Below are 27,054 nucleotides of genomic sequence, written 5' to 3'. Positions count from 1 at the left end.
CTATGAGAATATTCTTGCACAAATCTTGCTGTGGGCCCATATACTTGTCTCTCTTGGTTGTATCTGTGGAAGTAGAGTCACTGAGTCATGGGGTAGGCAAATGTTTACCTTTATGAGGAACTGGCAAGCTCTTTCCCAAGGTGACAATACCAATTGACATACACCAGTTGCTCCACATTCTCACCATTCAGCAGGTACGCAGTGTGATTTCCTTGTGGTTTCATGGTTTCATCTTGCATTCCCTGATGACTGATGTTGGGCACCTTTTCCTGTGCTAATTGCACATTTGGATAGCTTCTGTGAAGTGTGTATTCAAGTCACTGATTTTTATATTGTGTTACTTTTGAAATGGCTTTTACAAGTTGTTTTTCTGCATATGAATCCTTTGTCATTTACATGTATTGCAAATGTTTTCTCCTTGGTCATGGCTTGCCTTTTCACCTTAATAGTATCTTCTTGATGAGAAGGGTTTAATTTTGGTGAAATTTATCAGTTTTTATCTTTTATGGTTGACATCTTTTGTGTCCTAAAATACCTGCCTATCCTGAGAGTCATGGAGATACTGTTTTCTTCTAGAAGATTTGCTTTGCCTTCACATTTAGGTCTCTGATCAATTTTGAATAAATGCACATTGCACTAAAGCATCAATGTTTGGTGTTTTCTCATACAGGTATCATTACTCCAGGTCCAACTGAAATCACATTCCATAACAACTTACTGAATTGCTTGGTGTTTTTGTTGAAAAGTCAGTAATTACATACGTGTGGATCTATTTCTGGACTCTCTATTCTATCCATTGATCTACGTCTGTCCTAACTCTAGTACCACACTCAATTTCTGTAGCTTTAAAGCAAGTCATAAAATCGAGTAAAGTCTTCCAACTTTTTTTTCTTCTTCAAGATTTTCTTGGCTATTTTGGGTCTGCTGCATTTCATGTATATTTGCCAATTTCTACAAGAAAGCCTCATATTTTGATTTCATTGGATCTGTAGATCAATTTGTGGGCAATGAGATCTTAACAGTATGTAGTCTTTCAATTCATGAACATAACCTATCCATTGCAGTGTTCTACAGTTTCTCTCAGCAATGTTTTGTTGTTTTCCGGGTAGAAGTCTTGCACCTCTCTTGTTACCTTACTTTTGAGGTATTTGACTTCTTTGATGATAAATTATATATTTAAAATTTAATTCCCAATTGTTTGTTGCTAGTGTATAGACAGTACAACTGAGTTTTGCCTCATATCCTGCAAAATTATCAGTTCTGATAGATTTATCAAGCAAACACTTCAAGAAATCAGAGAATAGGAGCAGTGTCATATAATTGGAAACATCTGATTTTCTGAACAGTAAAAAGTGATTCACTCTTTGTATACCTCTTTTTACAGTTATCACCTCAGAAATACCACCTTCTTTCTGATTTCCTTCTCCTTTGCAGAATATGTAATTCTGGAGTTAAATTTATTCTTGGTATAGTTCTTAAAAAATGGAGACAGCCACCAAATCTTTACAGAGAAACCTTTGTTTTTCAGCTGAATGTAGAATAGGGAAATGAGGACATGACCTACATGCTGCCTTTTATTTGCAGAACGGTGAACAAAGTACTATTTTTCAAGATCCCAGTTAGAACAGAAAGACATATTAAAATGGGTTGGGATTGGAGTAGGGTGAACAGATTGGTGAGATTCAAATTGTCCTTAACTGTCACATTTACGAATTATTCACTAGTCAAGTAATAATCCCATCTTTTCATCCTTTGCTTTCTTCTTCATTCATTCCTTTCTTCCCAATTTAATTTTTAACAGTGTTTAGCACACTGCCTAATCTACAAAGAGCTATAAAGAACAGAGATCTATTTTAACTTCAGATAAAACCAATGTAAAGCAAAACTATTCAGGAATATTTTATATTTTCAAAGTACTTAGGAATTCTTTAATTAGAAAAATAAAGGCAATGGGATTATCTATTGGATTCTAAAAGTAACCAAGAATTAAATCACTCACATCCCCCTCTTAAAAAAACACAACAAAACCTTAAGTTACATTGCTGTTAAGTTTTCTTACAGTAAGAAATAAGACCAACCTACACTAGAGTACAAAAACCTGAAATTCTGAGCATGAAAATAATTTATTGATTAGACATCTGGTTTATTCAAGCATAAGGCCTACCAAAGATAGCATTAACACAGCTCATGGAATAGGAAAAAAACCCCATCCAGCACCTCCTTTGTCTCAGATTTCCTGGGGACAAAATTTGTGCATTCTGTACTACAGCCTCACCCTAAAGCATCCACATGTGCTTGATATTAACGAATAGGATATGAGAAACTTTCTGTACACTCAACTTGGCAAGCATCATTAGTGATGCAACAACATTTTTAGGCACAAGAAATAGCACTGCCTGCAGTGAGAGCCTTTGACAAAGAAAATATCATTAAATATAATCTTACAAATAGGAAGAAAAATATATGCACTTTTGCCAATGGACTGCTTTACGTATCAGGAAAAATGTCACAATCAGATTTTCTTTCGATAATTAAAACAATTTAATTGATACTCAACTTTAATCAATACTCAGGTTATCTTGTATTAAAAATCAGAAAAATAAAACAGATTTAACCTAAATGCAATTTAGGGAAGAAATGCAGGACTAATAATATGGAATAATAGTTGCACTTCTTCAGCTAACTCATTAAAAAATGCCAATTAAACATTTTCAGTCAAATTTTATTAAAAAAAAAGCAGCAGATCAACATTACAATTCAAGAACCTAATCTAAATATGCACTTGACAATGAAGCACATCTGAGTATGGAGTGAAAAAAGTTTTTTCCAAAAAACCATCAAACGTATCATCTCCAAATACCCAAATAATAAATCACTTCTGCAGGCCGTCTATTGAGTGGAATCATAAACAAAGAACAGAAGATTTATTGCTGTGAAAACAAATCTGTAGTACAGTAGTATGAATCTTGGGTATTAAACATAGTCAGTTGGATCAAGTTAGGAAGTTGAAAATCTAATAAGAAATTTGTGTGTGAGAGAAAGTCTATAAGCCAGTTGACCCAAGAGCAACTGAGATATCAAACTTGTTCAGTGAAACCAGACATTATTTTAAATCTCCATTTTTTGAAGGCAATTAAAAATTACAATTCCAACAGCCCACAAACCAAATAAAAAAAAACAACTGTAGAAAGCAATTAAAACTACGTTCAAGGAGCCACTTTTTCAGCTCAATTTCAGCACCCCAAGGAAAAAAAAAAGCATCCATGACTATCACAGATGAAAACAGAATGAAATGTCATTGGAATCAGTTATTTTCCCCCACTGAGGTATAAAATCTATATAGAAATTTGATACTATACTATAACAAATTGTACTTCTCATAGTTCTGTTTTAATTTCCTTTAAACCCTGTTTAATATAGTCTTTTTAATTGTAAAAATGTTTTCATGATTCTGAATCTGGTTCCAGTTCTTTTTCATTTATTTTTATATCAATATTTAATATACTGGCTACCAGTTCTAATCAGAAAAAAAATCTTGGACATCTCTTCATTATAACAGCACATTCAGCAGAAATGACTGATGTGCAAGCAAACCATAAAAGGTGCAGCTCTCTGGAAAGCACATTTCGTAGATTGTTTCAGTCTGAATATTCTTTACAATGATTCTTGATGAAAGACTCTTAATCTTGTAAACATCAGTGTGCACAATCTCGCTACTAACGTAGTTTCACGTCCTTGGACAGGAAGGCCGGTTCACAGCTAGTGAAAGAGAGAGCAGTTTAAGTTTTAATGGCTGATAAACCTTACATCCTGCAGGAGGAAAGCACTTTTCCTTTTTTGCTACTTAAGAATGTGGCAGAAATGTATGCTGAGGTAGCCCAGTCAATCCTTATTTTTTTCTTTTTTTGTAAATTTGGTCTCAGAATATTTCTGGAAGGGTTACATTTCGAAGAAGCCACTGCTGGGACCGGCTTCCATTGCAGTCTCTAATGCTGGGCACCTGGCTGTCCTCTTCTGTGGCTTTATCCAGGCACTGATTACTGTTCACATGCTGCAGGGTTAATTTCTGAAAATGACAGGAAAGAAGTCTTAATATGAAAGTGGAAAACAAAACCAAAACACCTCAACCATTTTTTGTGATTATGAAATTCCTCTGTAGAAAAGGGATTACTTAAGACAATGGAGAAATGTACCTGTGTAAAGACAGCATTAAGAGCTATGTCGGGGGAGAAAGGCACTGGGGGTACAGTGCATTCTGCTGGATTTGCAGTCAGATGACCTCAATTCTAAGTCCCAATTCTGCCATAAGCTCTGTAATACTGTGAGAAATTTTACTTTTTTGTGCTTCAGTTTCCTAAAAAAGTGATCAGATTAGTGATTTCTAATTTAGGATCCTCAACCTATTTTCAAAAAGCTATCTCAAAACTGCTTCGTTTTCCCATGATAAGGCTCTTAAAATTAATTCTGTGATTCCAAGTTTCAAGTCTTTAGAAACTCAGGTCTTTTTGAAGACTCGAAATCGTAAGATTTATACAACAGTCCTTAATAAGTGGCTGACAGATGTGGCTATATACCTTCCTCTCTACTTGTCTGCATTCCGGACTTGATGCTGTCATGCTGATTTTTAGGATAATTTCAAAAGAACATGACAGATGAGAGTTAACAGACACATACTGACCATACTAATGAATCCGATACCAAGCCCCGGTCAGGTGGAGAACTCCAAAGCAGCTATGTAGGAATCTGCATTAAGCGTTATCCTAATAAGTATGTAACTATAAGGAAATATGTTTATTCACACATTTTTACTCACGGCTCTATTTTAATGTAATTCTTTTAGCTCATTTAATTTTCATAAGGAACATTTCATTTTCATAAGGCCTCTTTTGTACCTATTTGAACTTCAAACAAAGCAAAACCTAATGACTGTATACAATACAGCTACTTTAGCTTTCAGTCACTTCTGTGTTATGCTCCATGTGGAAGCTGGCAAAAGGCAGTGCACATTCGCAGATGTCACAGTTTACTCTCAACACTGACTTCAGTAATATCGAAGGGTCAGTGTTAGATACTTTACTTTAGCTCCAATAAATGCATAACAAGAAGACCGGGAAGGGCTTCCCTGGTGGCGCAGTGGTTAAGAATCTGCCTGCCAATGCAGGAGACACGGGTTCGAGTCCTGGTCCGGTAAGATCCCACATGCCACAGAGCAGCTAAGCCCATGCGCCACAACTACTAGGCCTGCGCTGTAGAACCCATGCTCTGCAACAAGAGAAGCCACGGCAATGAGAAGCCTGCGCACCGCAACAAAGAGTAGCGCACCGCAACGAAGAGTAGCCCCCGCTCTCCGCAACTAGAGAGAGAAAGCCTGTGCAAAGACCCAACGCAGCCATACATGCATACATGCATACATACATATATAAAAAGACCGGGAAAAGTCAGCATGGCTGGGGCTGTTTTTACTTTTATGCAGATGCTGTGTAGTTTGTTTTGAGGGGATGCACTTTGCAGTCAGACATTTCTGTAGTGAACCCCAGATTTGTCACATGTCAACAATATGCCCCTGAGCAAAAACCTCTCTCAGCCCCAGGTCCCTCATCTATAAAATGGGGACAAGAATGCGTCTAGAGCTGTGCGGAAATGTTAAGATAATGAACAGAAAGTGCCGCCCAGCTCAGAGGCACTCATACAACATCCTGAGCAGCCGCGGACACAGTCTGGCAGCCCCGAGAGCGAAGCACACAGCTTGCTGCTAAGGCCTTTGGTCATTTGTAAGACAAAAACAAAGCACTTTAAAAAGAACCCCCCAAACATTCCAGAAGGCCCTTCAAAGCTTCTCTGAGTGGCCAACTTCATCAGGCCCACTGTCAGTATTAATAAAAACAAAAAAGCACAACAAAAAACTTAGTTGGGAAATTGGTCTTTATCACCCTAATTTTTAAAAATGTCATTATTTCACTTATTGAGAATCATTAAAATAAACTTGTAACAAAGACAGAGGTTATTGATACATGCTGGGTATTTAACTGCTCAAAATTAAGACAGAATCCCTATAATTTCAGGAAGCTAACATCCCTTCAGGAGACCAGGACTCTGGTGAAGAGCCCTGTTCCAGACACAGCTCTCTGGCTGCTGACAGCAGGGGCACAGTTCTGTGGCTCGTGACTCTGTGCGGACTGTGGTCACCGTACTCAGCAGAGGATCCATCAGCATGGACTAGTTTCCACACAGAAAGAGTGTAACTAAGGCAACAGGCTAATTGTAACCTCTGAAAGGAGGATGAAAGCTATAGTTATCATTGCATAAAGTCCACCTGCAACCTAGAAAAAAAATAATTTGCCGCCCTCTACCCCTAATCTCTAGATATAACTGTGTTAAAATCTACATTTTCATTCCAGAAAGGACAGCTACAAGTAGTCAAAGCGAAAGAGCCTGGTGTCGTAAACTCTCTGCAATGTATACTATAAACAAGACAAAGATACAATATACAAATTTAATAGAAGACAGTATGGTATTGTGCAAAGAATCCTGGATTAAGAATCCCAGGTCTGTCTGAGATCTGGTAACACCATTTACCTGCTCTGTGACCTTGGGCAATTAACTTCCATTCTGGGCTTCAATGTCTACATGTATTAAAAACAATGTCCTGAATTTTATTTCTAGGGTTCCTTTGAAATCTAAGATTTCATGACTTTAGATTATACATTACTGACATAAGTGTTATTCTTCCAGACTGCAGTTTTCAACTGATGGAGGCAGGACAACTCTGATGGGCCGTCCGGAACTCCCTGTGCAGTCAGCTCAGACTGTGGGACCCACATCGCAGCTTGACTCCTCCCTCTGCCAATTCTTCTGTCTCCCTTTTCACAGGTGTTGATCTAAAGGATGCTCCCTAATAAACATCCTGAATACGAACCTTGGAGTGGAGTCTGCTTCTGGGAGAACCCAGCTGGCAATACTAAATTTAATCTCAGTGAAGACACCTTGCAGAGTGCTCCAGGGGTTTTAAAACTTTACACTCATAACTGGTTCTTTCAAAATATCCTAAATCACTTCTAGCTCCTTAATTTCTAAGCAAACATTTACTTCTGAATAACTGCTGTGGTAGACTGTGTATCTTATACACAGTCTGCCAATGGCCATTCCCACTCCCTGTCTCCTGGCCACATCACACCATAAAGAAAGACTGGAAATGCAAATGCCTGCTTTCCCAGCCTCCCCTTATGGCTGGGGGATCACTATGAGATGAAGTTCTGGCCCATGGGGCACAGCAGAGCCTGCTGCAGGGGATCCAGGAAAAGCTTTGGCTTTCCTGATAAAGAGCAATTCACGCAGTAGTGCAACATTCCTCTTCCCTTCTTCCTGTCTTGAGTTGGGTGTGATGGTGAGCACTGTAGCAGCCTTCTAGAGGCCACAAGAAAAAGCCAAGAATATTGCTGCAATGTTATCCCTGACATCACTGTATCACTGAATCCATGCCAGAAGCCACTTACATCCAGACTTAAGAAAAAACTAAACCACTATTTGTTCATGCTACTATAAATAGGTTTATATTACCTAATTAAACATACCATCATTCTTCAATGAACATATACAATTGGGAGGCTTTTTAATTTTCAAAATATTTTGGCTTCACAATGACTGTGGGGTGCCACTGGCATTTACTGTCTGGACTCAGAGATGCCATATATCCTGCAGGACCTGGGGCAGCTACATCCAAAATGGCAATGGCATGCACCATGGAAAACCCTGCAACAGAATATTCAGGCCACTTCCAACAGTCATATTAACTGAGCTACTGCTCGCTCGCTCGCTCTCTCTCTCTCTCTCTCTCTCTCTCTCTCTCTCACACACACACACACACACACACACACACACACACACACACACACACACACACTTTTTTTTTAACTATAGTTTGATACTGTGAAGGGAGACCCAGGATTTATAAAACATGGTCTTTGCCCTCCAGGATCTAACTAATAGTGGAGAAAAAGACTGGTAGATAAATAACTACAAAGAAGCACAGAATTACAGGGGTCAGAGACAATTGTAATTAAGACAGAGAGAGCTAATTTCTGGCTGCGATCCATGGAAATGATGTCAATTCTGGGCTCTCAAGAACAGGCAGGATTTGTTAGGCAGATGGAACTGTATGATCTTAAATGTAAAGTGGGAAAGTACACGATACGTTCAGGGAATAGCTGGTCGAAGATGAAAAGTAGACCAGGGTTTGTATGTGATGCAGTATATGGAGAAAAGACAGCCAAAGTCACAACTTGGTTTGGACATCTCCATTGAGGGGGTAGAATGAAGCAGCAGAGTGAGCCAAGCAGACAAAAGAAGTAGAGAAAAAGCTAAGAGAAGAAACTAAACAGTAGTGCATCTAAAGCCAATGGATACAAGGATTTTAAAAGAGCATCTGCTTAGCAATAGTAAATACTACAGAGAAGTTAAGAAAAAGAGACGAGAATGTCCTGGCTTTGCATCCAGGGGCTGTTTCTATATAGTGTCAGACCAAGGCAGAAGCCAGGTTGAAGAACCAGAGGCACAAGTGCCAGCCATTCACTCGCCATCATACGGCACAGGAGAAAAGTAGGATGGTATGTACAAAATAAAATAGGCAAAAGTCTGTCCCAACATGAAGAAGAAAACCAGTGCTTGTAAGCGGAAGAAAAAGAACCAGAGAAAGATATATTGAAGATGCTGGTGCTGGTTCCAGAACCATAGAGCAAAAAAGCGTAAGTTGGGAGGTTAGCCAGGTATGAGGAAAGGAAGAGAGGTTTACTGGAGATGCTTTGATTGCTTTTAAGTACCGCTATTTGAGTACAACATATAGCAGGTGGGGAGAGGGAGTGGCTCCAGAGGAAAGCAAAGACAAATAGTTTTATTATATATGTCACTGAAAAATCACTGAGCCAGAGAATTTCGTTAATTAAATCTCACCTTTTACCTCAGTGTTTAATTCGGTAATTTTAAAAGCCTACTTAACCGTTCCATTTCTACCACAGTGGCTGGCAAAGCTTAAGGACATACGGAGGGAAGAGTGATTACATAGTAACAATAAGGACCCAGGGACTGGAGGCAATTCTAATTTAATTACTGGAGAGATTAAAACATGTTTATTTCACGTATATTGCTTTTCCTACCTGTCAATTCTTGGAATATAAGAACAATTTGATCCATATGCAGATTCCACAAGAATTCACTCTTCTAGATATAAAATATTTTATACAATACACCCAATGACACCCAATTTTATTCCTATATTCAACTGGATAACTTACCACCGGATCATACTCCCAAAGCTGGTTGCCTTTTAGGTGGTGGCATTTGAGCATTGTGACTGGGCCATTAAGTTTGGAGACATCCAAGCAAAGGTCATCTGTTCTAATTTCTTTGTTGGCAGTGTAAGAGAAAACCTGAAAAACAAAAATGCACACATATAAGCTTTAACAGCAAAATAAATTAGCGTTTTATATGCCCAAGAATCTGGCAGAGAAAAAGACAAGTATTTCAAGATACATGCTTTTTGAACTTTATTAGTGTAATGGAGAATAAATAACTCAGAAAAGACACCACTATTTTTGCAGAGAGGAAAAAAAAATGATCTTAAGTTCTCTGTATATACGGAGTGTACTGTCAAGGGTTGTCATCTGTTTGACTAAAAAGGGCAGAATAAATCTCACGTACAACAATGTAAACACAGTTCTCAGAAAGGGCCTTTTACAAATGTTTCATTTAAAAAATAATCATTAGATTGAAGGCTCTATTCTCCTAAAGTCTTTATTATTTTCTCTTTAAAGGTAGGAAAATATTTCCTGAATGATGTCATGAAATAAAAAAGGAAGAAGATGAAAACAAATCCAAAAATTACCCCTTTTAAAGCTTTACTGAAATACTCACCTGATTACCTCCCATACCGTGACAGTTAAAAATTCCAACTTTTTCATTCTCTTTTCTAGCCATGTTATCTAGACACTGATTTGTTTCCACATTTCGTATCTAGGGGGACAATGAATAATGAAAAATATCACGAGTTAGAGAGGTTAACTAGACAGACACATACATATCTAACACACACATTAAAATCAATCTAAACTTCCCACTAAATCTTAGGTAAGGGCTATGAGTTGGGAGGGAAAAAAAATCACTGTCTGGCTATCTAAGATTCTGTGATCTAGAAAGGTCTTACTATTTATATAAGTAATTTTTGTGTTTCATGGAGAAATCCTTTAAGTTCTTTCTTTCTTTCATCCCAAACTGTTCTTCTATGATTTGTATTTAACTCAGTAAGCTCTAGTTTGCCTAATAATATGAAGCAACTTAACAGCTCCCTGTGGACACTGTTTGCCACCAAGATAAGGGGGCATTACTATTGATAACTACTTTGATGACTTCTTAGGAGGCTCAAGGTGGGTATTTTCTTTTTTTTTTTTTTTTTTTGCCGTACGCGGGCCTCTCACTGTTGTGGCCTCTCCCATTGCAGAGCACAGGCTCCGGATGCGCAGGCTCAGCGGCCATGGCTCATGGGCTCAACCGCTCCGCGGCATGTGGGATCTTCCCGGACCGGGGCACGAACCCGCATCCCCTGCATCGGCAGGCGGACTCTCAAACACTGCGCCACCAGGGAAGCCCAAGGTGGGTATTTTCTAAGCAAAGAACCTGGAACTTGGCTTAACTGGAAAGCCTAAGCATGGTGTGTAGTGTAAACACCATTCTTCCATTAGGTACTTGTCAGTTACATAAAAAAGTTGAATCAGTCATCTGAATTAGGAAGAATATTTTAAGCACTGATATATTTTTTTCCTCTGAACCACTACAGTTTAAAAGCATATGGCAAATTAATAGACATTTGTAAAGTTCTAAATCTTGTTGTCATGGGTGGTACTGTCAGCAGGTAAGCCGGAAGGGAGAAGTGGGACAAACTATATCTGTCATGTCATGTAGATAGAAAAGGAGTAATTGTGTGTGAGAGAGAAACTGGGGGGAAAGTTAAAACCACAAATAACCCATTTATTTTTATAAACATGTATAGTCTACATATTATTCCACTATTTTAATAAGGCACTAACAAGTCCAGATGCATTTTTTTCTTATAAAGATACAATAGCATAAGTATGAATAACTGTATTATTCCCAGAGGATCAGAATAAGAACTGGGGCTTTGGCAAAAGAGAGGCCTGGGTTTAAGTCCAAATGATCCAAACCCTCTGAGGACAATTTCCTAAGAGAGACTAGTCAGCTCTATGTTGAGGCTGGGTAAGACAGTGCATCCACATGCCTACTTCGGAGTCTAGCACGTAGTGGACTCAGAAACGGTAATAATTCTGTGCTGCCACCTTATCGCCAGTCAACTCCATCTGGCTATTCCATCAAAACCTCAAACTCAGTTCATGCAAAAACAGGATTTTCCAACTCCTTAATGCTAATACTTCTTCACCTGAATATTTCAACATACCCCTGCCACTCCACCCCTGACCCTGAGGAGTGCTACCTAAAACAAACATCCATCTTCATTCCTCCATATATTCCCCCCTTCCCCTGATACCCCTAGTTTTATTAATAATCCCACAAGCTGTCAAATTATTCAAGCTGGAAATCACAAGGCCTTTTTTTCCTGGGTGTAGCATATCACATCAGTATCCAGGAATTCTTTTACCACGTAATGCACATCATCTTTTTATCCGTTATTTTAAAGCAGAAACCTATTACCTCATAAATAGATTTTACAAAAGGTTTTATAGTTAGATACAATTTTACATAAAACACACCTTTCTGCACCTTAATGGATAATCAATTAATACTTGATGATCATGGCTATCTTACTTGACAAAAAATTTAGTTCAAATTTTGACAAGGTGAGTCTTTATCTCATATATTCATATAAAACAATTATTTCCTTATACTTTTGAAAAAGTTACAAACTCCCCAGTCCTTTGTTTTCATCAATTTTTTTCTCTCAAATATAGATGTAGAGGTTTCTCAAGAAAGGTGATAAATGTCACAGAAATGATTAGGGAAGAACCAACATTATTGTCAGATTCTCCCTCTCACATGGAATGGGTTTTTTTGGTTAAATAATTATCTTTTATCAAACTTAATATAATAAAAATTAAAAAAATAAAATTCTCGGGCTTCCCTGGTGGCACAGTGGTTGACAGTCCGCCTGCCGATGCAGGGGACACGGGTTCGTGACCCGGTCCGGGAAGATCCCACATGCCGCGGAGCGGCTGGGCCCGTGAGCCATGGCTGCTGAGCCTGCGCGTCCAGAGCCTGTGCTCCACAATGGGAGAGGCCACAGCTGTGAGAGGCCCGCGTACCGCAAAAAAATAAAAAAATAAAAAATAAAATTCTCCCCAAATGTAATTGGACTTCCTATCACTCAGTAACTATCTTATAATAAATCAACTTTGGCTATTCTGTTTCCATAACTGATGTTGCTAAAAATTACAGCAAATAAATTACACTTACTCTGCACTAGGCATTGTTCTATGAGTTTTACCTGTAACAGCTTATACCACCCTTACACCACTCCTATGAACAATTCTGGATTGTTTTCTGACATAAGAGATCTGAGCCTCCAACCCTTGAGGATACTACTGACAACTAGATGTTAAAAGTAGAGTTCTCCAAGGATTGGAAACCATTACTTCCCAACAACTGTTTTGGTGACAATGAACCTTGATCAGCAAGACGTGGCCCAGCTGAGACGGGTGGTCAGAGAGTGGGTGGGCCTCTGGTGGGGCCTGATGGCACTTCTCCAAAGTGCAGGGGAGGGGTGGAGAGAAGCCCCGCACACTCAGTGAGGAAGGACCTTCTGTAGAAGGGGAGCTGTGATGTTTGGTCCCTGGGCAGAGAGGATTCTGTCTGGCTCAACGCATAAAGTGGCATCTTTGAGCTGCTCTTCAGGCTGGTTTTTCCACATGTTAGATTGCTAGCGAAGACAATTTTCAGGGAATATCCCCCTCCTTTGTAGTAATACATGTGGGCTACCTCACCTACAGAGTGTGTGAGATGATTTTTGAAGGAAATGAAAAACCAGGATGACTAGGGGTGAGTTTTGGGAACAATTCTGTTCTTTATGATGTCAGGAGGCAGGAGATCATTTAATAGGTTTCTTTGGTGGGAGTTAACTTTGAAGAGTCTTTGCGGAAGGGAAAAATTAGGAACATTAAAAAAAAAGTTGAATCAGATGTTCAAAATGGTAATTCTATACAGCTTTAAGGCTATGTAACCAATTACCGGCTTTCTAGTGAACTATGGAATGGTGGTGATAATACTTGTTTCAATGTTCATATTGGAATGGAAATAGGTACCAGACTTGGTTACTCAAAATCTGACACTTAAAAAAAGTCATAACAATATATGAACGATGCAGTCAGGGGAAAATAGCCGCACTTTCAAGGTGTCTGGAGGCAGATGGGTAGGCATGAGAGCTCAGGGTTGGGGGACACGCAGAGCTGGGCCTCACGCCCGGCTCCACCTGCCATGCGACCTTGGCAGGTCAGTACTCTAAGACAGTTATTCCCAAAACCATGATTTGAACAACTGAATAAACTGTTTTTCAGTATCTGCCACTGAAAAAATGATTTTGTGATCAAGTATGTTTGGGAAATACCAGATTAACAAATTTGAATAGGTTTTCTTTACTGAAGGACTTCTCAAAGCCTTTTAACATAGACTCTTGGTAGGGATGCGGACTGATAGTACAGAAGGATATAATGCTGCTTTTTATAAAGCAGCATTTCCCAAACATTTTTGGCCATAAAATCCACCCCTCCTCCCCTATCCCTTGCCTTTCTAACAGGCACCTTGAGAGATATCAGACACCAGCATTCTTTAGAACATAGTAAGTGGGAAATGTTGCTGCACAAACCTCATTTTCTCATCTGTAAAACAGGGATAACACTCTCTCTCACATTTGCTGAGATCCCTTAGTGAGGTAACACATACAGAGACCCAGCAGAAACCGACACCTAGTAGGTCCACAATAGCTGTTGGTTCTCCTTAACTCAGGTGTACAACAGCTGTCACTAAAATATTATTTTCAACCTTATGAGTTGATGATTGTGAATGCACTCATTCCTGGGAAACCAGGAATGAAACCAGGCAAGAAATCAGAGCCTAAGTTTCTTGGTTTCTGCTATAGTCTCCTCCAGAATCCTGGCACCTTCATTAGGGTAGACAATGTAAGCAGTTAAAGGATTCTTAGAATCTACTATTACGGAACCTAGATTTACTTTTTCCCCTTCTGCCGTGAGGGTAATACTGGTTAGATACGAGAAAGGGTATGAGTGTTAGTCGTTAACAGCACAAGCTCTCAAGCCAGACTGCCTGTGTTCAAATCCTGTCTCTTCCATTTTGTGGTTGTGACCTGAGCCACGTTGCTTAAACCATTTATTTGTGCCTTAATTTACTTACACGTGAAGTGGGGGAAAATAGCACCTATCTCAGAGTGCTGGGAAATGAGTTAATATTTGTAAAGCATCAGACTGGTACTTGACATAAAGTTCATGCTCAGTAAATTTTAGGGTGGAAAAGTAAATGGTCAGTCCATAAGCCTGGCTACACTGTTAAGAGTCTGGATTATTTGCTTTCTGTGTCTGCTGTTTAGACAATTCACCTCTTGGATTAACAACAACTAGATATCACAATGAAACACATTCATTCAGTTCCAGGTCCCTACAGGAGCTATGAGAGCCAGACTTTGTGGAGCCAGACGTGCTAAATGTACACATTCCGATTTCCCTTTCTGCTCTAAAATCCTATGACTTCAGGTTTCCCTGGGCCCTTGTAACATGACAAGAGGTACCTGATAGGCTAAATTCCAGTCCTAGCAAAGGAAGGCTCACAGAGGTGGAGCTATCACAAGCACAAGCTCCCTAGCTGCACTTTGGCTGGTGCTCGAGAACAACCCCGGTCCCAAAATCAGAGCTTCGACCTGACAGTGTGGCCTAGTATTAAGGACATAAATGCTTAAGACCAGCTGCTTAGTTACTAAGGTAATAACAAGCAGGCCACAGAGGGTAAAATCTGTTTCTTATATAGAAAGCCGGCTGGCAAGAGGCAGGTAAAAGGCAAGCTTGCCTAGGCAATCATCTACTGTGTGTTAGACAAGTGGCTCTTTGTAATATGCCTATATTCTGACCTAGCTAACAATGCCTAGGTGTTGTCCAAAATTGGGTCAGTTCTGAAAAAAAAAAAAAAAGCTCCTCATTCTTTATTCTGAAGGCAAGCAACTGCTATCAATCTTCCCATGGCATCACCCACGCTGGGCCTTTCTTGACTGGAATGAGGCCCCAGCAAAGGGAATGGATACTCACTAATGAGACAAGGAACTCCGCATACCCTCGCTTGTTTGAGGTGACTTCCTTAAACCACAACAAAGCTCAGAGGCAGGGAGCTCAGGTCAACCATGAAGTAGCCTTAGGAACTACCAAGGACAAACAAGGAGTCTGTGCTCGCTCTGGCACTGGAAGACACTGCAACCAGGCTGATCAGTTTCTAACTCACCACCGCGCAGCTCCCCGCTGTGATCTAGCTGCTCTACCGCATCCTACTTTTCCACGTTACATCTCCTCCTCTTTCCCCCATCACCAACACCCGCTCTTTACTCTCAGCCAACGATCTTGTGTTCAGCTGAAGAAACAAGGCTCACCAGAGAAGTCCCTCACACTCCCACCTCAAACTACCAGCCTCCAGCTCTCAACCCACAATTTGCCTGACTTGGCCCCGGCCCCCACTTCCTTCCAGCTGCGTGGATGAACTGCCCACCCTCCAGCCTCTACCTCCACTGTGCACCACAGCCCATTCCCCCACCTACTAAACGTGACTCCTGGACTCCTGCAAGCGGTGGCTCTTTTCTATCTTCACATTTTCTCTTTTGTGTCCTTGGCATCAGCACAGTTTCATCTTAGTAAAAATAAACAGAAAAAACCTTCTTTAACCCCATTTACCCCTCCAGCTACCACTCATTTCTCTGTTCAGCTTTACAGCAAAATTTCTTATCCACACTCATGATCTCCACTTCCTCTTCTCCTGATCTCCTGTGAAGCCATCAGAGATTCCGTCCCTACAGATCTCCACCGGAACCCACTTGACACAGTGAGATGGAGCCTCCTGACAGCGTCTCCCTCACCAATCCAACGGCTGGTTCTCAGGACTTGTCTCCCTCCTTTCTCTGCAGTGTTCCACACGATGGATCACTTCCCTCTTTCTTGAAGCAAGTCCTTCACTTACTGGGGCATCACTTTCTTGGTTCTTTTCCTATTTCAGAAATAGTAACTGTTTTTTTTTTTTTTTTTGGCCATGCCATGTGGTTTGTGGGACCTTAGTTCCCTGACCAGGGATAGAACTTGTGCCCCCTGCAGTGGAAGCACAGAGTCCTAACCACTGGACTGCCAGGGAATTCCCTCTCTTCCTATTTCAATGCTCCTCCTTCTCAGTCTTTTTGGCTGATTCCTTCTCACCTTCACAATTTCTAAATTGTGGAGTTTTTTATGGCTTGGTCCTCAGTCCTCTTGTCCATCTACAATACATTCACTCCCCCCGCAAGGTGCTCTCATAAAGTTTTGTGGTTTTAAAAACCACCTATATACTGCCAACCCCTAACTTTAGATCTCCATCGCAAACTTTTGTCCAAGCTGCAGGTTTTTTAATGCAAATATCTATCCACTATCTTTACCTGGATCAAATGTTAACATGTCCCAGACTGCACTGCTGAGCACCTTCTGCACCTGCTCTACAGGCCTTCCCATCTCAGTAAGGCCAACTTCACTGCCCCAGAGTCTCAGTCAGAATCTTAATATAATCCTTGGCTATTCTTTTCCTTTCACCAATACACCAGTTCTACTCTTGTTCCCACAGAGTTCTTTTTGACATAGCAGACAATCTGATCCTTTTCAGTGAAAGTCTGCTCATCTCTCCCTGCAACTTCCCACCTCAGAACAAAACCCAAAGTCCTTACTACGGCCTACAAGCTCTATGTGATTTGGCCCTCACTACGTCTTGACCTTATCTTCTTCTGCTCTCCCCCTGTCCACTATACCCAGACAACTGGCCTCTCTGCTGCTTCTGGAATGTGCCAAAGTACATTCCTGTCTTAGGGCCTTTGCACTTGTTTTCCTTGTGCCTGGAACACTCTTTCCCCAGAAATTCATCTGACTTGCTCCTTCACTTCCTTCAGATCTCTGCTCAAAAATCACCTTATAAGAGAGGATTTTTTCAACTACTCCACATAAAAGAGCACCACCACTCCCGCCCACAAGTCATTCTATCCCCTTTGTCCTTACCACCACCTGACACCGTGAATATTTAAAAAAAAAAAGAAAAATCTGTCTTTCTCCAGAGACTGTAAGATCCACAAAAGCAGAGACTTTATTTTATTCACTGTATTCCCAGTACTTAAAATAGTATCTATCAAATAGTCCGTATGCAAATATTTGTTGAATGAATGAAAGGAAGGAAGAAGTGACAACCTCCTGCAGATCGGGGGTGGGGGGGGCCGACTTTTCCTGAATGTCAGGAAGATTCAGTCCTGGGGTGGGACCTGGATGTGGCCCTGTCCACACAAATCAACATTCCCTGTCGTGACTTACAAAGAAAATTTTGCCCTGCTATCAATTCCTGTCACAGAAGTGTTGAGTTTTTCTTTTTTTCTATTTGGATTCACATGCCTTCAAAAAGTCAATTTTATAATTTAAAGGTTTATAAAGATTTGCAATGAACTGCAGACAGACCCAGTAAAAACAAAGTTTCTTTACTATAAGCAATGCACTTTCATACAGTATTTCCTAAGCTATTAAAAAATGTTGGCCATAAGTAGCTAAATTGATTTATAAACCACTTCTGGGTTGTAATCAGAAAATTGAAAATCACTGCCTTGACCTAATAAAAAGAGGGACCTTGGGGAATTAGAAGATTATTAAGAAAGGAGAACCAGAATCTTTATGGCCCCCTGGCTTGAGGTATTGCACTGTAGTAAAGAAGAGGAAAAGCACTTTCTCAGTAGTAACACATAGTAGTCCAACACTTCTGCTCCAACAAGTAGAGGGAAAAACAGCTAAATTGCAGAAATCCTATTTTTGAGTCTATTAGAGAGCAATGGAAGCAATTAGGGTGAGGTGAACTATAATCCCAGAAAGGGAAGAGCCCTCCCTAGGTGAGCTGACAATCACCAGATGTCTTCCTCAGTAAGGACATTTGCTGATGGTGCAGGCTGAGGACAGGGTGTGGCCCAAAAGGGCCTTTTCCTTAAGGAAAGAGCACAGTGATGCTGGTTATGTGAAGGCTAGCATGACAAAATAAAAATCAGAGGAGCCCCAAATACGAGGCCATTCCCCTCATGGGACATTTGCTGTGCTGTCAGTGGATGGGAAGCTGTGGCTAAAAGGGAAAATGAAATCCTCCACATCTCAAGAGGGAAAACTGTCATTATATGTAGATGCCATGATACTATATATATAAAACCCTAAAGACTCCACACAAAAACTACTAGAACTGATGAACGAATTCAGCAAGGTAGCAGGATAGAAGATTAACATAACAGAAATCGGGTGCATTTCTTTACACTAACAATGAAATATCAGAAAGGGAAAGTAAAAAAAAACAATCCCTTTCAAAACTGCATTTAAAAAAAACACCTAGGAATAAACCTGACCAAGGAGGTGAAAGACTTATATGCTGAGAACTATAAAACATTAATAAAGGAAACTGAAGATGATTCAAAGAAATGGAAAGATATTTTATGCTCTTGGATTGAAAGAATTAATATTGTTAAAGTGGCCGTACTACCAAAGCAATCTATAGATTTATGCAATTCCTATCAAATTACCCATGACATTTTTCACAGAAGGAGAACAAATAATCCTAAAATTTATATGGAACCATAAAAGACCCAGAATTGCCAACACAATCCTGAGGAAAAAGAATACAGCAGGAGGCATAACTCTCCCAGACTTCAGACAATTCTACAAAGCTACAGTAATCAAAACAGTGTGGTTTTTGGCACAAAAACAGACATATGGACCAACGGAACGGAATAGTGAGCCCAGAAATAAACCTACACACCTATGGTCAATTAATCTTTGACAAAGGAGCCTAGAATACACAATGGAGAAGAGACAGTCTCTTCAGCAAGTGGTATTGGGAAAGTTGGACAGACCGCGACATGTAAATCAATGAAATTAGAACACACCGTCATATAATACACAAAAATAAACTCAAAATGGCTTAAAGACTTAAATGTAAGACATGATACCATAAAACTCTTAGAAGAGAATATAGGCAAGACATTCTCTGACATAAATCATACCAATGTTTTAAGTCAGTCATTCAAGGCAATAGAAATAAAAACAAAAATAAACAAACGGGACCTAATCAAACCTACAAGCTTTTGCACAGCAAAGGAAACCTAAACAAAATGAAAAGACAGTCTATGGACTGGGAGAAAATATTTGCAAATGATGTGACCGACAAGGACTTCTAAACTGTACAAACAGCTCATACAACTCAATAACAACAACAAAAACAGCAAAAAAAAACTCAATCAAAAAATGAGCAGAAGCTCTAAATAAATATTTCTCCAAATAATACATACAGATGGCCAACAGGCACATGAAAAGATGATCAACATAGCTAATTATTAGAGAAATGCAAATCAAAACTACAATGAGGTATCACCTAACACTGGTCAGAATGGCCATCATTAAAAAGTCTACAACTAACAAATGCTGGAGAGGGTGTGGAGAAAAAGGAACCCTCCTACACTGTTGGTGGGAATGTAAATTGCTGCAGCCACTATGGAAAACAGTATGGAGGTTCCTCAAAAAACTAAAAACAGAGTTGCCATATGATCCTGCAATCCCACAACTGGTCATATATCCGGAGAAAACTATAATTTGAAAAGATACATGCACCCCAGTGTTCACTGCAGCACTATTTACAATAGCCAAGACATGGAAGCAACCTAAATGTCCAGAGACAGATGAATGGATGAAGAAGATATGGTACATATATACAATGGAATACTACTCAGCCATAAGAAATAATGCCATTTGCAGCAACATGGATGGACCTAGAGATTATCATACTAAGCAGAGTAAGTCAGAAAGAGAAAGACAAATACCATATGATATCACTTATATGTGGAATCCAAATTATGACACAAATGAACTTATCTACAGAACAGAAACAATCTCACAGATATAGAGAACAGACTTGTGGTTGCCAATGGGGGGTGTAGAGGAGGGATAGGGAGTATGGGATTAGTAGATGCAAACTATTATATATAGGATGGATAAACAACAAGGTCCTACTGTATAGCACAGGGAACTATACTCAATATCCTGTGATAAACCATAATGGAAAAGAATATGAAAAAGAATGTGTGTGTGTGTGTGTGTGTGTGTGTGTATATATAAATGAATCACTTTGCTGTGTAGTAGAAATTAACACAACACTGTAAAGCAACTATACTTCAATAAAATTAAAAAAAAAATCTTCCACATCTCCTGGTGCTTAGGAGACAAATTCCTGCTAGACAGAAGACCTGAAAAAATAACAACTGGTTCCCCCCACTGAACAAGGTGGGAGGCTAAAGTATACTAATCTCAAAACCTCAGAAAGGCAAAACTTTCAGGGTTGAGGAGACAAGACCCCTCCAAGAAACATACATGAGCCAGAAGTGAACTAAGTCTTCCCTAAAACTGCAACCCAGCCCCACCTAGCTCAATCTTTGTTATGGATTGAATTGTGTCCCCACTCCAAATTCACATGTTGGAGTCCTAACCCCCAGCACCTCAGAATGTGACATTATTTGGAGACAGGTTCTTTACAGAGGTAATCAAGTTAAAATGAGGTTCATTAGGGTAGGCTTTAATCCAATATGACTGGTGTCCTTATATACAGGGCAAATTTGGGGACAGACACGTACACAGGAGAATGCCATGTGAAGATGAGGGCAGAGATCAGGGTGACGCTTCTACATGCCAAGGAACACCGATGATTGTCGGCAAACCACTAGAAGCTAGAAAGAGGCAGAGAACAGATTCTTCACAGACCTCAGAAGGAACCAAACCTGCCCACACTTTGATCTTGGATTTCTAGTCTTTAGAACTGTGAGACAATACATTTCTGTGTTTAAGCCAGAAGTGGTATTTTATTATGGCAGCCCTATGAAACTACTAAAACCCCTGACTTGATCAGACCCCTGGACTAAAGAGAAGGACCCATCTAGATTTCCTACACACAGAGCACAGCTTTGGCTGGGAACCAGAAAGAACGGCTATCGACAGTCTAGGAAAACAGTGGGACAGGGCACAAGAAATACTTCCTTGTGACCATCCTGGTAGTTATACCAGAAGGTAAGAAGGCAAGACTCTCTCACACCAGACCCTATACCATGGGCACCCACAAAGATTAAAAAGGCCAAACTCCAAAGCACAACTAATTGTGTCGGCTAATTATAAGCACTAATAAGTAAATTATTTCAGTTTCAAGAAGATCTGCTGCTGAATTCTAAGAGCAATGACTAAAGGCATCATCAGAGATAAGTATGCTAACCAACAGTCTTTCCAACCTCCACGCCCACACTGAGATTTTGGACTCCCAAGGGAAAATAAATGGGTGTTAAAAATACAACTTATTATAAATGGTCTTTCAAGTTTCCTTGTCAGTTCTTTACAATTTATCTTTACTTTGAAGTTCCTCACACTTTAATTTGGGCTAATAAATGCTAGAACATTAGCTTTAGGAATATATGGTTTCAACTAAATGGGCCAGTTTGTTAAAATAAGAAGTCTATCAAAGACACTAATATACTGTAACAAAAGTCCAACTGTGAAAGGTGAGAGGTAGAGCATTCTTATTTTAACAAAAATATAACATGATAAAAAATTAATAAGTAGACTGCTTCAACAAGAACTTTCTCACATTTGAGATAACTTTAATACGAAGGTACTCCCTTGTTAGAAGTGTAACCTCTATTCTTTTTTATAAATCAGTGAGAACATAATAACCACACAGAATACACACACACACACGTTTTTTTTACCTCTCCCAAAGAGAAATAGTGACGTGGAATCTGAGAATCGGGATAGATATTCTCTAGGTACCAAGAGAAAGGTCTGCATTGAAGTTTGTGTCTTAGACCAAGTCTTGATGATATATCTCCATAATCTACCTTTGTAACACCTGTTAAAAGAAATAAGTGACTGAATTATTAATGTTCCGTTAGGTAACACATTTCTATTTATATATTGCATCTAAAAAGCCAGTCAAACAGGAAAAGTAGTATCATTTTGGTGATGTGTGACTACACAAGTGACATACCATAAATCCACCTCCCAAAGTATAAAACAAGGAAATATATGTGTTTTTCAAAGAAAAATTAAATTTATCTGAGAATGATATATATGCTAATAATATTACATACAAATGTAAGTTATAGGGGGTCAGAAAAGTTTAATATTTGTTAAGGCAAAAACAAAAATAAAGACCAATTTTGCCCAAATATGAAACAGAGGTTAAACAGAGCAATTGTTTCCAGTCAGGTTTCTCTCTCACAGCTCACTGAATTGTGTGCGCTACCACTGCACAGTCTTGTGGTGATTGAAGAGGATGGGATGGTAACAATGCCAGGCAGATTTATAGCTGATGGAACAGCTGTTGCCACAAAACTCAGAAGAGGAGAGAAGTCCCTGGAGGCATGTTACAGGGCTCTGCACTGGCCTTGAAATACTTGACGCTTTCATATATATGTTAAATGTTGCAGTTAGGTTTAAAAAAAAAAAGAACATGGAAAGCACCTGGACAAATAGTGACTTCTGCAAGACTGGATCATGTATTGTTACTGTTAATGACATATACCAGGCATTCTGCTAAGCACCTTCTATACGTATGTGACTTCCTTTACTCCTTACAACAACTTATGAGGTAGGTGTCTGGCCTCTGCTCAGAGGTTCTCTTCCACTCCTTCTTATCTCTCTTCAGAATGCATTAGGATCAGACCAAGAAAGTTAGTTTTGTAATTCTAATGCAAGATAATGCTAACCTGGAGAAATTATATAGAAGAAATTCTTGAATTCATCCATCCACACTTCTGCAAGTCGTCTGTTATTTTTATTGATAATCTGCCCTGTGCCTCCTGGAAACGTGTAGGGTGTAGCTTTCCGAAACACATGTCCAACATGTGAGCAAGTAACAATCTCCAAAGTTCCTCCACACTGCCAAATCTGAAAACAACAGCAAAGAAGACCAGTTTTAAACACTGATAATTATAAAAAAAAAAACGGTTCACATCTTATTGAGTTTCATAGCTGGAATTTCACAGAATCAAGGGCGTACAGTGGAGCTCCTGCTATATGGTTCCAAAGCCAGTGCTTCCTCAATTTTTGGTTCTGATCAAACCAGAAGTTGAAGGTTAAATTCAGGAAGATAGGTAAATGCAAAATACAGAAAAGACTTGAGGTCCACAGCAGTATTTCTCTAACTGCAGGCCGTCACTCTTACAAGGGTCATAAAATTCAAATTTGATGAACTGCAACCAGTACTAACAAGGATATACTGTTTCATGAAATGTTTATATTATGGGTTGTGTGTACATTTATTAATATGGTTCGTGGTCAAAAACTCTGACCATGCAGTATTCAGCCAGAGTCCTATCTGTTCCTCCTTCTCCAAACCTGTCACAACCTGTACATTAAACAGAACCTAGGAATCTAAACTTGATTACTCGTGAGTTATTCAGTGGACAGTGAGAGCACACTCTATGGTGTTTGTGAGAATAAAAACAAAAAAGGGGTAAAAGAAAGATCATTAACTGGTTTCACATCCTTAACGAAATTATCCTTTCAAAATACATTTTTCCGTAAGTCAAACATCTATTTTCAATTAAAATACATTTTGAAAAATTTTGATTTTGTTAAATATTGTGTGCCTGCCTTAACATTTTCACAGGATCATAAAGTAATACAGCTAAGTAGGATCTCCAAGATGATCTGGAGTTCAAACCTCTCCTTTTATAAAGAGCAAAGCTATCTACCAGGAACACAGCAAGCTAGCTGGGTTAGACTTCAGCGCAGTTCAGTGTGATTTCCACTATAGGCCATGTGTCTAAAGTTCATTATTTTCAGAAATACACTATGTCATTTTAAAAATATGTTGTTTTTTGTGAACAGGAAATGCATAAGACTTAAGGTTGACTGGGTTACCATTCATTTAGAATAATTTCAGAATTCTTTTGCCTTTTTTTTTTTTTTTTGTGGTACGCGGGCCTCTCACTGTTGTGGCCTCCCCCCCATTGCGGAGCACAGGCTCCGGACACGCAGCTCAGCGGCCATGGCTCACGAGCCCAGCCGCTCCGTGGCATGTGGGATCTTCCCGGAACAGGGCACGAACCCGTGTCCCCTGCATCGGCAGGCGGACTCTCAACCACTGCGCCACCAGGGAAGCCCGCCTTTTTCTTTTTATGGGGAAAAATATAAAGCTGGTAAAGTGACCAGGTTTAAATAAGAGAACAATTTTCAAACCAGAAGGACAAAGCATATTAAAGAAAGTGAGATTATGTTTTTGGCAGTTAAGTAACAAAGTAGCATCTACAAACTATGTGTTATTTTTGTTTATTTTTAGAGTTTGAATCACTTCCTTGAAAGTAACAAATTAAAGACAACAGGGGAATCTTGTATAAGTTTTACAGGTGGACTAGTAATCTAACTAAATTATTTGCTTAAAATAGTTTATAATGAACCTTTAATAGTATCACCAAACTTTTTATGGGCTGAAGGCTGTGAAGTCTGATTAAACTCGTATTAAATTCACTTTTTAATTTTTATTTAGAGATAACATAAATATTTAAAGCATATCCATATTTGAGGTTATACAGATTACTTTTTTCAAAGGGAACTTACCCTAAAGGAAATTTCTAGGTTTTCTCCTCCCCAAATATCCATTCCAGCATCATATGTTCCAATTTCCTGAAAGTAATCTCTGTCTATTGAAAAAAGGCCTCCTGCCATTGTAGGTGTTCTGAAATTCAATCATAATACTATACCGTTAATTGTAACAATTTAAAATTTACTATCAGTTTTTGTTTTTAAAAGTAGTTTTGTAACTGTTTTTAACTACAGAATAAATGCTTATTCTCACACTCTGCAGAAACTTTCACAGGCTCCCAGGGCTTTCTTTGTTTTTGTGCTGGACCTGCACCCCAGTTGTGCTGCCACAGCTCCTACCTGGACATCCTTCTCTGCCTGGACACCCTTCCCTGCCCAGTCCCAAGGGCTCTTACTGTCTTCAGTACCTTTCTTGATCCTCAGGTCCTGACTGAGCTTCTACCCCAAACTCCTTAAATTGAAGCTATTTCTCATAATCCTCTCCATCTGACTGTGTATCTACTCCATAGTTCCAAGCAACCATAAATGCAGTTGACCACATTAACCAACTAGACTCACGTTAGCAGCTCTAACACGCCAGGTTCTAAGGGGTGGCAAATATTGCAAAGATGTAAGACTAAACAGGAGGAAAGCAATGAAGCCCTTTCCCTCAACCTTTAAGGAAGGAGATGAAGTACAGAATAAAATCAATATACTCCTCCTAAGTAAGGAGTTCATCATCCTCACCAAGTATGGTAAATTCTCTGCCTCAAAACATGGCCTAGGTATGTAGAGTGGGTGGGAATAGGTAGAATTAAGCAGAGAAATGATAATGAAGGAGGATTTAAATAAATGAATACCAAATATTGGTTTCCTTGAAGAATGAATATGGAGAAAAATTGGGTTCCAACTAAGAGACCGTAATTAAGTTCCAGGGACAGAGGACACTATGGAGATCATATTTTAGGATGAACTGGCTACCTATGTAACCCTAAAACATACTCATTCCATGCACTGGTGAGGGTGGCAGCATTTGCTTTTCCAGTAGAAACAGTTGTTTCCACAAAGAAGTTAGGACTTACTTTGATTTTAGAAGAGAAAAAAGAATGAGAAAGTCTAATATCTTAGGAGTCAAAGGAAATAAATAGGCTGACACCCTGCATTATCATTTAGTGCAGCGGTTTCTTGACCTAGGTTTGGGGATCTCTCTAAATTTCCTAGACTTGTATGTAAACCCTTCTGTTTGCACATGTGCATCCCTGCCTCCCACCCCCAGTCCCACTTTAGAGAAGACTCAAAGCTTTTATCAGATTTTTCAAAGAAGTCAATCATGTATGGAATGTTTAGTGACCCCTGGTTTAGATGGTGATTTGAACTGTCACCAAAGGAGTGGAAAAGTCCCTTTACTAGGAAAGGACTCGGGCTGGCTAGGGAGAAAGAGCATAGAATTAGTGAAATCTCTCTTCAACTTTGTCAGAACTGGACTTAATTCAAAGGAAGACAGATCTGGGAAGCCTTCTCCTCTCTTGGAGAGGAGAAGGCTAAAAAGCCTGGTGCTGCAGGAACTCTCAATTACTACAGAAGCAGCAGGCTGATGCAACTGGAATCCTAGGATGGCTCAGAAGGCTCAAGGTCTCTATCTAAAGGTCCTGAATAGCATGAAGGTTTTTATCCCTTTCTGAAAAAAATCTATATAAGACCAAATATAGAACAAAAGAAAAAGCAGAAATGCATTAATGGAAATCCTTTTTTATACTTTTGCCAATTCTAGTTATTTTTATATTTGAAACAAGCTTTTTCTAACCTTATCAGATGGTACATATCTGAATTTAAAATCTTACATTTTACATTTTATTACCCAGTTTTAGGTATTATTTTCACATATTGGCACTTACAATTAATTAAGGGATGGTTTAAGTTAAATATTATTATCCCTAACAACTGAATTAAAGCATAAATTACAGATGTGCAAAACATTGTTCATATAGGAATGAAAACATATGCATGTCACTATCATTTCTCACAGGAACTAGATTTATAGAAATGAAAAATTCGAATTTTATTAATTCATCAGAGGAAAAAAATCCCTCTTTGAAATAATGATATACATGAAAGATGGCTCTTAACTACATATATGGTGCACAAATCCTTCATGTCTTTCAAAATACACATATAATCCTTC

General features: G+C 39.3%; 1 protein-coding gene and 1 long non-coding RNA gene across 3 annotated transcripts in view; one reads left to right on the top strand and one right to left on the bottom strand.

Annotated features, from left to right (window-relative positions):
* The window catches only part of LOC109549191 (uncharacterized), a 103,004-nt gene extending 96,095 nt beyond the window's left edge, over positions 1-6,909 (top strand). For both annotated transcript variants that reach the window (XR_012325378.1, XR_002175408.3), the window contains exon 8: positions 6,733-6,909. This is a non-coding gene — a long non-coding RNA (uncharacterized lncRNA). The remainder of the gene's footprint in view (positions 1-6,732) is intronic.
* Positions 2,105-27,054, bottom strand: part of GALNT1 (polypeptide N-acetylgalactosaminyltransferase 1) — a 70,219-nt gene continuing 45,269 nt past the window's right edge. Inside the window, exons 6-11 of the mRNA XM_033837663.2 lie at positions 24,909-25,026; positions 23,054-23,234; positions 22,055-22,194; positions 9,907-10,005; positions 9,288-9,422; positions 2,105-4,066 (exon numbers count right to left, since the gene is read on the bottom strand). Of these exons, the coding sequence (XP_033693554.1) occupies positions 3,920-4,066; positions 9,288-9,422; positions 9,907-10,005; positions 22,055-22,194; positions 23,054-23,234; positions 24,909-25,026 (820 nt within the window). The 3' untranslated portion in view covers positions 2,105-3,919. The remainder of the gene's footprint in view (positions 4,067-9,287; positions 9,423-9,906; positions 10,006-22,054; positions 22,195-23,053; positions 23,235-24,908; positions 25,027-27,054) is intronic.

This window comes from Tursiops truncatus, chromosome 13, assembly GCF_011762595.2.
Source record: "Tursiops truncatus isolate mTurTru1 chromosome 13, mTurTru1.mat.Y, whole genome shotgun sequence".
Lineage (NCBI taxonomy): Eukaryota > Metazoa > Chordata > Mammalia > Artiodactyla > Delphinidae > Tursiops > Tursiops truncatus.
This window is presented reverse-complemented; position numbering and strand designations above follow the sequence as displayed.